Here is a 13,045-nt window from a genome sequence, read left to right on the forward strand (position 1 = left end):
AAAACACAGAAAAAAAAGAGCAACTGATTGACAAACATGCTGCAGCAGATCCCCAAAATATAAGTGCATAACCTTTTCTTTGTTTACTGCAAAACAATAATTTGCACAGTTACTCACAGTAGTAAATACATTCAGCACATTTCACAAGAAACTTCAGTTGATGAATATAAGCTGCTAGACTTGCAAGCATGGAAGAATTAAAAAGTGCTGAGTTTCTAAGAAAATGCTTCTTTCAGAAGAATTTGCCAATTCTCACATTTGTTATTTTATAGCAAACAGCTTAATGCTTTTGAAAATAAAGGTGATTATAAGTGTGAAGCCACAGGAGGCTCTATTTAATCGATCTCTATAGCTTTGGAACTGTATTTTAAGAGTCCATTAGGTATGGCACATATTAAATATATTCTTAAAATAAGACCATTGGGGAAAGCAAGAGTTTAAGTAAGTATACTTAAGAACCTGGTCTGTAAACAAACACAGCTTTCAGGAAAAGAAACAGTTCATAGGCAATACAGAGCACAGAGATACTAGAGAGACACAATGTACATTCCCCTTGGGGAACTGCATCTAAATACCTGTTGGTACTGAATGTGTGGTGAACTGAATGGAGAGCAGGTTGTTGCCCGTGCTTGGGCATTTTTGACCCATCCTTCATTTTCAGACTCAGATGGCCATCAAAAACACCTTTTGAGCAGTTATACCAATTGCAAATGGAATTGGGGACATGTATCAAAATAAGTTACCAAAATATGGAATAAAGAGTATAGTTCTCAGCAAACTCCAGATAGTATTTCTGTCTTCTACATAATCACAACAGTACACCCATTGATGCTGGTGTCTCCACATCCAGGGGTACCTCCCGCAGCTGTGGGTTAGCAACAGATTTTACCTTTGACTGATTTTTCTTTACAGCAAAAGAAGAAGAAAAAAAAAAAAAGAAAAAAAAGAAAAGGAATCTGTTCTGCAGTTGGAATCTCTTAACATTTCATACAAAATAATTTATTTATTTTTCAGAAGTAAGATAATATTGTCATCAACACAGGGCATTTTCTGCCTAAGCAGGTATTATTATCCCATGACTTTTAAAATCTGACTTGAAGTGGATTACTGTTCTTTGTTTCACACCATCTATTGGTGGCCACTGCTGCAGGCAGGATACAAGGCTAGAAATATCTTTGGTTCCGATCCACATCAGTAGTTCTTAGGACAACCTCATCAACGTAATATCATCACATTTGTATTAATGGAAAAACCTGCTTCACATATTTGCACCTTATTCATAAATACAGTTTTTGTCAAGGAAATTCAGTATGTTGTTACCTATTAAAGTATGGCAATGAGTTGCATTTTCACTTAAACATAAATATCTTACTATAATTTGTAATCAGTACCATCACAACAGTCATGAAAAGAAAGGTGCAAAAAATATTTAAACAGATAGACATAAATTTTATTTAAAACAAACAAACAAAAAAAGAGCTGTTTTCCATTTAAATCTAATAAAGCTCCCTTGACTTACCTTATGGGATCATCCATCAAAATTATACGAAGCTTCTAAGGTCTGTAAAGGTTCTGGTTGTACTACAGGTATTATGCAATAGCAGATTATTCTGGAACAACTCAAGGAGGCTTACACCCCATTACACGAAATATTAACTATGATTACACAAATACCTAATACATCAGACTGCTGCAGTCTTAGAGCAGGAAACTGGGGAGCTGACCAAGCCAGGGAACAGCTCTCAAGGGCTTACTGCAAATATCCTTCAGGATCATGCCTTTAAATTTGAGCACTACAGATGCCAAGAGCTCAATTCTGCTCCAAGATACATTCCCATGCACAACTGCTTGTCTAACCTGAACGGTCTGTGGTGCACACCTCACGTACCCAAGCTTTCAGTCTCTGCCAACACAGTATCAGGTACCCAAGTGCAGTTACCTCCTGGATAGCAGGGCACAAAGCTGTAACTAATCTTAAAGTGTTGCATTTTTGCATGATTTGTACAACCACCTTCACTTGCCTGTGTTTACTGAGTAATAGTTTAGCAAGCTGTGCATTCATATCCCCTCACCATACGATAATTAAGACGAAGTCCACAGATGCGTATTTATTGCATATATTCCCATTTAACAGTACCAGAGGCTACTCAGACATACTTATTAGGAAAGAACCCTGTATGGGAGATTCTGTTGAATAATTAAATTACTATCTCTGATTCTAGTAAAACATTGGACTAACATACATTATTGCAGTAACTACACAGAAATCACTGAATACTGAGGTGGATAATGAGACAAAACCCAGTTTAATAGTGAGCAAATGTCCTGACTTTCTTTGCACATCCTTGGTTTCTGAAGTACATGCGTTCTGAAGTACTAGCATTTATGAATATACATTCATTTCAACATATATTTTACTGTAAACCTGAAAGCCAGTATGTAGAAACTTCAAGCATGGAGTGCTTCTGGTTGCTAAGGCCATAAATCCATAATGAAATGCATGCAGTTCACCCACTTGATCCTCACAAATCTCAATGGGATACTACACTGCATGATTGCTCTGGAATGAATCCTTCTTTTAAGCACTTGCAACATCAGAAGAAACAACTTCTCCATGAAAAGAATAATAAACCATCACATTTTACATAGAGCAGAATTTGTTTGTTAAAGCTGCAGTGCCCTATGGGAGTAATTCTGTTGATAAAGCTATAAAACAAAGATTACAGAGTATAGAAGCCCACCTGACAAAAAACCTCACATATCTAATTCCTATAGTTATCAGTAGGCAATTGGTATGCCACTACTTTTCTCACTTCCCTGAAAACTGATAGAAATACACTGAGTTGTGAATTGTAAAAATTACTGCAGAGTTAGTAAGTACGTAAGTCCCAAAGTTGTTGATTGCATTTTCAGATACAGTGGGCCGTTAGTGCAGACAGTCCTGCCAGATTAAAAGCACATTAAGTACTTAATTATGAGTGGAGAACAGGCAAGTATGTATAGGTGGAAGCTGTGTCACCACAACAGAATACCATACTACAGAGACATCTATTGGATGCAAATCTCAAGAGCAAGATTTGTCATTTTTGTGTGCAGTAGACAAAAGAGGAAAGATTTCCTGAGGTCATCCATGTTCAATCAAATTACAGTAAAAATATAACACTCCCAGCATCCCTTATTTCTCTTGAACACTATGCATTTTTATAAAGTGTTTAACCTTAATACTGAAGTCCATAAATTGAAGACTCTGTATAACTACCTATCATATAGTTATGTTCTTCACACACAGGGTATAAATTTTCTCAGTGCTACTCAAGAAATAACTATATAAACCCAACATTATTAAGTCAGCATGGTGAGGCACTCAAGATTTAAAGTCATACCAGAACATAAAGTTGTCCTCCCTGTGTGTACACATGGGGTCAAAGTCCTTAACTACATGAGCCAATTTCATCTCAGTATTTCCTGTCCCCTTCTGCTCTGAAGGTCAGAGGCAAACATGAACAAGGGGATCCTAGTTCAAGTATAGGATATTTTGAAAGGCTTCTCAGCACCTTTTCAGCTTTAAAGAGGCATTGGCTGTGGGAGAAATTCTCTGGAGCACTTCAGCTCAGACAGACTTACTGCCTCCTTGAGCAAAAAAATCCATGTATTTAAGTTCCTTTCCTTATATGTCAGAAAAAAAAAAAAAAAAGGAGGGATATGCCTTCCTTCTTAGGATGGAAAGAACCTAATCTTTGTCCATGGGTACCAAAATCTCTAGCAGGCACTCTATTTGATCCCAAGGAACAGTGCTACCTGGGGAAAGCAATGGATGATACACTATCATGATGGGAATTAGTTAAACAGAAAGATACAAAATACTTTGTCTATGCTCTGAAACCCCTGAAGACTATAATTTTGAGTGATAAAACCTGAATAACATCCCACAGCGCTCTGACACTCAAACTGTAGTCAGCTACTTGCCTTATAACTTTTCAGAAAAAATACATTAAAGGCAGTGGATAATATATACATTTTTAAACAGAAAACACATACAGAAGGTTTAGACAATTTTAGGACTGTAGAAAGTGTGAGCTCTAGCCCCATTATTTTTAATTCATATTCTGCACAACTAACTTGCTGGGTACTATCTTCTTTGACTGAACAGCATAAAATCAGAAGAGGCTATCCAGGGAAAGCAGACAGTCCTTTCATAACAAAGGTTGGGAAATATCTTAATTGGGAAATTCCTGGGTTCCAGCAGGGCCAGCAGACTGGCCTGTCTCAGGTTTCAGCCTATGACCAAAATAACATTAAATTGTGAAAGACTTCTGATAGACAGCAAAAAGAACAGCTGGAATGAAGATCAGGACTGCTACAGGGGGTGCACCATCGTGCAGACCTTACTCAAAACTGGCCAAGAAACTTCCAAGTTCAGGTGAGATCCAACTAGACAGGCCTGGTAACATTTTCTCTCATTGCTTTGATGACTTAAGTAGTGCTTTGTGGTGAAGACACTGCTTTTCAGCTGTCCAGAGGCCTTTCAGGTGCTAAACTCAGCTGAGGGAGTTACTTTACTACTGCTGATCAACAGAGAGCTTTCACACCGAGACCAAATCTGAGTGATCAGAGAGATCTCTCCTCTCAAATTAGTAGTAGTAACATAGGAGTCAAGAGAAGAACTTAACAGGGACTAAAAGAAATCTAAAGTGCAAGTTCCCTTGTGTCCAAAATGTGTGGATAGAGTTTAATTGTAAGATAAACAGAACATTTTGATAACTGTTACAAAGTGTCTCCAACAAGGATGCTAATCTTAGGTGAAAGATACTGTGCAAATACTGCCACTAAACATGAACATAGTTCGTAAAGAAAACACCCACTAGGAAAAAACCTGGAAATAATTTATAGTAATTTCATAAAAGGAAATCAACATTTCAAACATATTGAAAGAAACATAAAATTTCTTCTGTTCCAAGGCTTTCTAGTAAGTTACAGGGTTGTTTTTTTAAAATACTGGGTAAATTTAGTGGCAAAAAATATATTGTTTTTCTGTGCAATTTGTCTGGAAAACAAAGAATTTCTTAGCTTTGAATATACATTATTGTTTTAAAGAGCCACACCTGGCTGACTAGTGATAAACTGAGGTTGAAAAAAATAAAACTCATTAACTGAACAGAAGTCTAATCTGATGCATTTGCAACAAGCACAGCCTCATTAACATTTTATACTACACTAGGTGGAAATTTCACCCAAAATGAAGGAGCAATGAATTATTTACTTCATTCAATATGAAACATAATGATTTTTAAAGACTCATGACTTGAGCTCATCCTTGTTTTTTGAGATGGTCCCCCCTGAAAGCATATCCTTATCAGGGTTATCTTGTAGATCTACTGTCATGTTATTTGAAGAATTCTCAGTGTCACATAAACCTTTCTCTATAGTGCTTAGTTGATTTTCAGAATCACTGTTCAGATTTTCATTGTTTTTCAAATGAGAAGCATCCTCCTTTCTGTCTGAAGTATCATGAATTTCTTCTGATTTGGAAAGCTGACTGGTAACAGTGTCACTGTTCTTTTCACTATTGTTCTGTCCAACAGCACCACAGTTCATTTCTTGTTCATCCTGGTCATTTTCTTCCCCACTTTTTGTGAGTTCTACCTTCTTTTCTTCAGTTGTTTTACTGGCTGAGCTTCCACTTGCTGATATACTCTTAGGCTCTTTTGTTTTTTTATGCTTATAAATGTAACTACTGTGAATAGAAATTGGAGATGCTGGCTTTTTATTTGTTTTGCTTCCCTCTGACTTCTGCTTTCTTGGGGGTCCCCAAATAAAATGCTCTGAGGGCGTATAATGTTGCTGGGCAAATCTCAGGAGTTTCCTCCTTTCTCTTCGGTCTCTAATAGTATAAACAAAATATTCTAGAGCACTTTGCTTGATGTTGGGAATGGTATCTTCCACAAGAGCTTCATGGAGAATGAATTTTACCAGGGGAGATTTGAAACTCTCATATCCAAGCTCACCAAGACTTTTCAGAATTCGAGTGATTCTCAAGTAGTTGTGTTGAGACCTTTGAAAGAAAAAGGTGAAAAAATTCCATTGAATCAGAAAAAACCCAACACCTTACAGATACAGAACTGGAACTACAATTCCTCACTCATTTTTATCACTCCAGGTGTGTACTTCAGACTTCCTGTCCTTTCATTTCTCACAGCTGCTGAAGCTTGCTAGCACCTCCTTTACCAGGATCTGAGTGAAAATTAGTGTCTGTAAAATGCAGTAAGGCAATAAGTGGGAAAATTCTGAAGTCTGTAATGATTCTGATCCTTTCTGCTATACATATTCCTTCTGAGGAGAACACCCAGTCACTTTATAAAATATGTTTTTTGTAGTGCATTGCAGTAATACAGCTACAGAACAGGATTCACTGCACTTCATTTAAGCTATTTAAAAGCTGCATTTCCAGTCTGGACTAGCTACCTACATTTCTGATACAGTCAGTGCCAGGAGAAAAAGAGGCTCCCCTGGAGAGCACGTCCCACTGTCATAAGAGCTGTCTAAGATAAATAGAACAAACTATCTTCTGGAAGTGCTTCTGAAGAGCTCTTTCCTTCATAAAGTACACTAAGTGAACAATGAAACTTAAATGCCTAAATTTTAGATGTAAAGAGAGCTCCAAATCCTGATTTAAAACTTTGTATTCTCACTGGTGAGAACATAGGAACTTACAACATCAAAATGTGTAGCGTGTAATACTTGGGCTTCCCGAAACCCTGACTTATTTGTGGTCTAAGTCCACACCCATGAGTTGGCTGATATAATATTTGAGTAAAAGTAATAAGAAATTACTTCCATTATACACTCAAAATCACCCACCAGCAATCCTACCTACAAGCTTTCATTTGGACAGGAGTACAACATGCTGCAAGAAAACAATCTCAGCTCTAAGGTCAGAGGCATTATGAAAGTAACCAATTGATTCATAGCATCATAGAATGGTTAAGGTTGGAAGGGACATTAAAGATCACCAGGTTCCAACCCCCCTGCTATTAGCAGGGACACCTGACACTACACCAGGCTGAACAAAACCTGATTTGAAAAGATATTTTGATAAAATCAATCAACGAGGAACAAAATTATGCAAAGTTATGTTCCACTCAATGCTGGTGAGAGGCAGCAGAGGTAATTTGCTGGACGTTGAGCTAAAGTTTGACTTCATGCATGTCTAAATCTCTCCATTTAAGCACAGAAATTAAAAATTATTTAATGTAGAATATTTCATGTTTTGAGAAGGGAGGGAAATCTTGTTATTTAGCTTCCATACAGCTGTGGAGAATTTGATTTTTCTCAAAAAGAAATGTGAACAGAATGATAAGCCACTCGTTCTTTCCAACTGAGAAGCAGCACTCTGGGATCAGGTGAAAATGCATTCAGTAGCATGACAAACTAATTTGGAACTATAATCTTCTTCAGCATCATTTGAAGTTGTATTTTCAGGGAATTCACTGATGTCAATCAGTTGGACTGGTAACAGATGAGAAGCACAGTCAAAAAAAGGGGAATGAAGAACATACGTATACTGACACAAACCAGTCATTAATTACTTTCCCTTTCCTGGCACTCTTTGGAAACTACATCTTCCCTTTCTCTTGAAGGAAAAAAAAAAGCAAGTTACAGAGATTCTATGGCAAATCAGAAGAGTGGACTGCATGGCATTACTTACTCATTCAAATGCTGAAATCTTTCTTGCCAGTTAGCAGCTCGTGCTACATTTCCAGTTTTATCAATCAGTTTTATTCCAAAAAACTCCAACATCATTTTGTAAGCCAAAAGGAATCTTCTAATTGCTTCTTTTGTTTTCTTGAACTCCTAATAAACAAAGAATATGTCCAAAACTCGAAGCACCAAAACAAATACTTCTGCATTGTATAAAACAACTCTACAATAACAAAATGCAGTTATGTATCAAAATTAACATGGTGTGTATTGAACTCAATTTGTATTACCTCAATTTCATATGTTGTTAATTCTTTAGCATAGAAATTCAGACCTTGTTCCCTCAGTGGGAAAAGCCTGTTAAAACAAAAGCGCATTATGGCTCGCAGTATATGAACACTTAATCAAATTAATGCTTTGAAAGAGAAATAGGTAATAAGTGACCAACCACTGTATATAAGTGTGGTTATGTTCCAGTTTTTCATAGTCTCCTTTCCATTTATTTAGGACTTCTTCAATATAAACGCCTGCATAAAAATAATTTGAAAACTGTTAGGGAGCCATCAAAACCAGTGTTCAGCTACATAAAGTACATGCCATGTTAACATAATGGCAGAACACATACTTTAATTCCCTTCCACATATTAGGTGAAATAAGGTCTATTGCAGACACAAATATAACAATAATAAAATAAAATTAGTTCTGTTACTAATAATTAATTAAAAATAAGAGACTTAGAAAATTTTAATACAAATAAACCCAACTGACATATCCCGAGTTACTCAGCAGCAGAGGGAATATGACAGCAATCCCTGTAAACTACACAGCTATACCTCCTAGGAAGCTCTCATGTCCTAGATCCCTTCATCACACTGGCTGCTAATTAACAAAACACTTGCATTGTGAATCACCTGCCATTGCTTCAACATGACAAAGCTCTGGAGAGATATATATGTGTGTGTATAAATGTATGTATATTTATGTATCTATGAATAATCTTATCAACACAAAGCCTTAGGTCTACAAGAAATTTCACATTCCAGGAATCTGTCCAGTTGCAAATAACATTAAGACTGGTAAACTTTTCTTGATGGCATCACCATCAGTTTGACCTTGGGACCTCAGGACATGCTCAAAACCCAAGAATTTCAGATTTTAGTGGTCTGAAAACAGCTGTGGAGCTCAGTCAGTTCCTCATGGAAAGACACAGTAACAGGAAAAGGGGAAAAAGTACATGTAAAAGGAAAATAATAACTCTTTGCACTGAGACTGTGTGCATGAAATTCAGTCATGGGCCAAAGCACCTCTTTTTCAGGCACTACAAAAATACACAAAGTACTTAAAAGGATTTTCTTTGTTTCAAAACTTGTGCAGTCTCTTTCCATGAATGAACATTCAGTGTTAGCTTATTTCTACTCTGAAACCAGGAACAGTTTTATCACTACTGCACAGCCTCTCCCAGAAATTAAATAGCACAGGAGTGGTCTATAAGGCACAAAGCTCCATGTAGACAGTCTCCAGCTGTATATGTACGAGATCTCTCTCCCTCCACAGTGAAAATTTCCACTTGAGTGCCAATTACAAGGGAGAACTTACTTGGTATTTCTTCAAGAAATGGAGAAAGCAGCCAAAGGCGCTACTAAGAAAATGGGGGTTCCAGTGAAGGCAAGGCTGGAAAAGAACCTCACCAAGAGGACCTCCTGCCATCACCAGCCTTTATCCAGCTACCAAAATAACTGCATTTCAAGTATGGGAAAACTCAGGTTCACACGGCCCTCAGTGCCCTTCTTTCTGTATCTGTTCTCTGTGTAATGTCTCAGTACACAGACAGGAATTCACAGATGTAACTCTTCTTCTGAAGAGAGCTAAGAAAACAGTCTTCAACATCTGCCTATAGATATCTAGATAAAGCTCTGGATGATTAAAGCAAAGGTCTCACATTTCTTTCCCATATCATCGTTTTCTCACTTGCTGAAGACTTTATCACTAGCTTGCCTGTAAACATCTCTCATCTTCAGCCTTCCTATATCTACATCTTTACATTCTTCTGTGTAACGTCACTTCCCATCCAGCTTCCTATCAGAATTTTGGCATTTTGCGTCTCATAATTCTCTTTCCTAACCTTGAAAAGTGCCTTCTTGTCACACTTACACCTATCGTGAATATTGCTGGTAAGATAATGTTTCTTGACCAGATTTTATATTGCTTCTTTTTTTTTGCTTTGCATTCTTCTGTTGTGAAGCCCTTTTCTGTAAAATCAGACAAAACCCACATGCTTTCACTTCCAAAGCTTTTTGTGACCTGTCCCTTCCTACCTTATGAGAATCCATTTGTTGCTGTTATACTGAACATGCCTCTGACAGGATCCTGCCTCAACAGTAGCCTCCATGTCTCACTTCTCTACTCCAATGTACATTTCAGTATTTCCTCCCAAGCTGGTCTCAGCTGAAAGGATCTTTCAGCAACCAACTTCAAAGTAACCTCCTCAACATCCTTCTAAAACTCTCAAAAGCTTATTTTTGGCCTGCAATATTTTTTTTTTTGCCAATGGCTAAGCTCTCATGTGCTGAGATTCCTGCCTACCACTCTAAACAAGATTGTTTTATTGCCTCCTTCTGCTACCCCATCTGTCTGCTCCCCTATTGTCTCTTGATCCTTGCTTGCAAACTCTCTGGAGCAGTGTTTGTCACCTTTCAGCTCATTCTTTCTTTGTGCAGAACCTTGCAAATGAGGTTCCTGCTCCACTAACACAAACATTAGGGACTTTGAGAAATTATTTAATTATTGTTATTGTAATAATCACACAAGTTAATTACAACACATTATTTTTCCCCATCACACAGTGCTAGGGACAACACCCATATCACTGCCACTCCTATTCAAGCAGCAAGAGTTTGTGCAGCACAGTTGAGCAACTTTATCTTTGTTTGATGAAAGGTTGTGCCACTACTGTAAAGTAGTAGTACAAACAAATCCATGTACTACATCATGCTAAAAATGCATGAGAAAAGCACCACATCCCTAGAGCAAGAGCTAATTCTAGTCTTAGCATTACCTGCTTCCCTGTTACCAAAATGCTACCCCAACATGGGAGGTTCAAGTCATAACTATGCACCTTTGTCAGCACTGCAATTATCACTACAGTTTCACTTTCTTACTATTATTAGTGCACATTCTTTTGTTATCACTGTTATTGCCACCATTACTCACCATCAGGTTTAAAGGGGATTTTATTTTTGTAAAAGCGAAGATTGCACAAGTCATTTTGATACCGAAGATCTTTAAAGTTCTGCTGAAAAAAAGGAAATAGGACATTATCAGCCTACAAAAACCTATCAAGAGTATGCAGAAAGGGATATCATGATCCTTGAACAATATGAGGACAAAAAAAGTCAGTTTTATGAAAACTAGAAATCACTTGGAATTACTCATGCATTTAAAGATTCAGTTTATGGGTCTGCAACTTCCTTCTGACTGATACTTTCTCCTGCTGAGGCAGAGGTTAGAGTATCTTGACTTCGGTCTCAAAGAACTTCCAAGACACAAATAATAGAAAGTCCAAACTCCACCATCTACCCTTTCTGATATTCAAGGCACAAGCCTTTTTTCTGGGCTCCTACCACTGTTCCCAGGCTTACAATCTCATGTGCTTGCAGATACCCCTGGAACGAAAAGATGTTGCACTAGTTTCACTCCCTCTCCCAAAGGTATACGATGGGTCTCTGCATCAGCTTTTTGATTCTTCTCACTTCTCATATGTACTGGGCATGACAAAAGTTCAGGAATGTTTGGGTTGTGTGCTGTCTTCTACTAAAAAGGCAATTTTAAACCATAAAGTATTCTTACTGGATACTGGTGTCGGTACTTGTATAAATCTCTCGCCGCGTAGAAGCTTCTCTTTGGCTTGGCTGTCAGCTCCGTTCCATCACCACTCTGAAACAGTTAGGAAGCAGAGAATAACCACCCACAAACACAGGAAATCCTGAATTTGTGTAACATTAAAATAATTATTTTTTATGATGGGCTTCAGCAATGTAAATAAACACAAGTGAAGGTCTTTGCCTACTGTCTGGTCAGCCACTGAAAACCTCCCTGCTGAATACTTAACACCGCATCCTTTAACCCTAAATGAAAATAATAAAATTAAATAAAATACAAAAGCATGACAATGAAATGTCCTTCCAATGAGATTAAATTTTATTTAAATCAACTAGTTGATTGCCATTTCCAAATGCAAGACCTCAAAGTAACCACGGAAGCCCCAGCATAAGAAGAAATAAGTAACTGAACATGAAAACGCAGAGACATCACTCATTTTGAACAGCGAATCACAATATTTGCAAAGACTGTTTGTCACGTACATTGACTTAATTGCTATTATTGCATCCTGTGGAAGAACACAAAACATCACAGACATGCCAAACTGCAGTTCTCACACCTTCTTGAACCATCTTCTACTATTTGTTTCTTAGAACTTAAATCCAAAGCCTAGTAAGAAGAACCACTAAACCCCGAAACCTGCTTACAGAAAATACACACGTGAGAGAACTTACACTGGCCTCCAGCTGTGCAGAAGCTGGGAACTGAAACAAGAGCCCATTCAGGTCAATGGAAATAATCCCACTGCCTCTAGAGAACACTTTAAAAGCTACACACATCGATGAAAAATAGAAAATTAAGCATTAGTGTACAGAGACCTCAACTTGCCACCAGCAACTTTATTTTCTTTGTTGCAGTGTGGTTATAAAGAAATTACAAATAATTTTGTATTCTTCAGTCCCACAAAATAAGTGTCTACACTAAAACCAAAGACCAGTGAGGAAAAGAGTATGTTCATTCCACTCCTGGCAATACACATGTAACAGGTTCAAGTCAAGCCCCAAAACGGAAGCTCCCTGTGGCTGAACTGAACATTTGCCTTTACTACTGTCCATCCCACTGCTTATGAAGAGGACATGAATGACAAACAAGCATCAGCTTCCGTGCTTCCCTTTGCTAGTCCAGCTTGTACCACACCCCGACGGGCAAACCACACTTGAACAAGCAACACCCCTCGACACTCAGTTACCAGGTATTAGTATCGAGACGTATCGAGCAGAAAGGGGAAAAATATGCCTGCTGATTTGATTTTGCACAGTTCCTGAACCAAATGTAAACACCTAACACATCTAACAGGCTAAAAAAAACAATGAAGTAATAAAAAAAGACCCAGCTGCTCGACCCTGCATTCAGTTCTGCCTCCAATAAAATCACCAGCATAGGAAGCCTTTACTTCTCTAGGGTCAGCATTTTTAAAGGCTCCTACAAGACCGAAACTCGCCCTGAACGTTCCTCCCCCCGGAGCCA

General features: G+C 37.8%; 1 protein-coding gene across 1 annotated transcript; it reads right to left on the reverse strand.

The window, feature by feature from the left end:
• Positions 1-5,295: 5,295 nt before the first annotated feature.
• OGFRL1 (opioid growth factor receptor-like 1) lies at positions 5,296-12,357 on the reverse strand. The gene is made up of 7 exons (XM_010003494.1): positions 12,253-12,357; positions 11,546-11,632; positions 10,910-10,988; positions 8,147-8,225; positions 7,989-8,055; positions 7,706-7,851; positions 5,296-6,052 (listed from the first exon to the last, which is right to left on the reverse strand). The coding sequence occupies exons 1-7, from the start codon at positions 12,355-12,357 to the stop codon at positions 5,296-5,298; spliced, it is 1,320 nt and encodes a 439-aa protein (XP_010001796.1).
• Between the last annotated feature and the right edge of the window lie 688 nt (positions 12,358-13,045).

This window comes from Chaetura pelagica, unplaced genomic scaffold, assembly GCF_000747805.2.
Source record: "Chaetura pelagica isolate M959 unplaced genomic scaffold, ChaPel_1.0 scaffold150, whole genome shotgun sequence".
NCBI lineage: Eukaryota > Metazoa > Chordata > Aves > Apodiformes > Apodidae > Chaetura > Chaetura pelagica.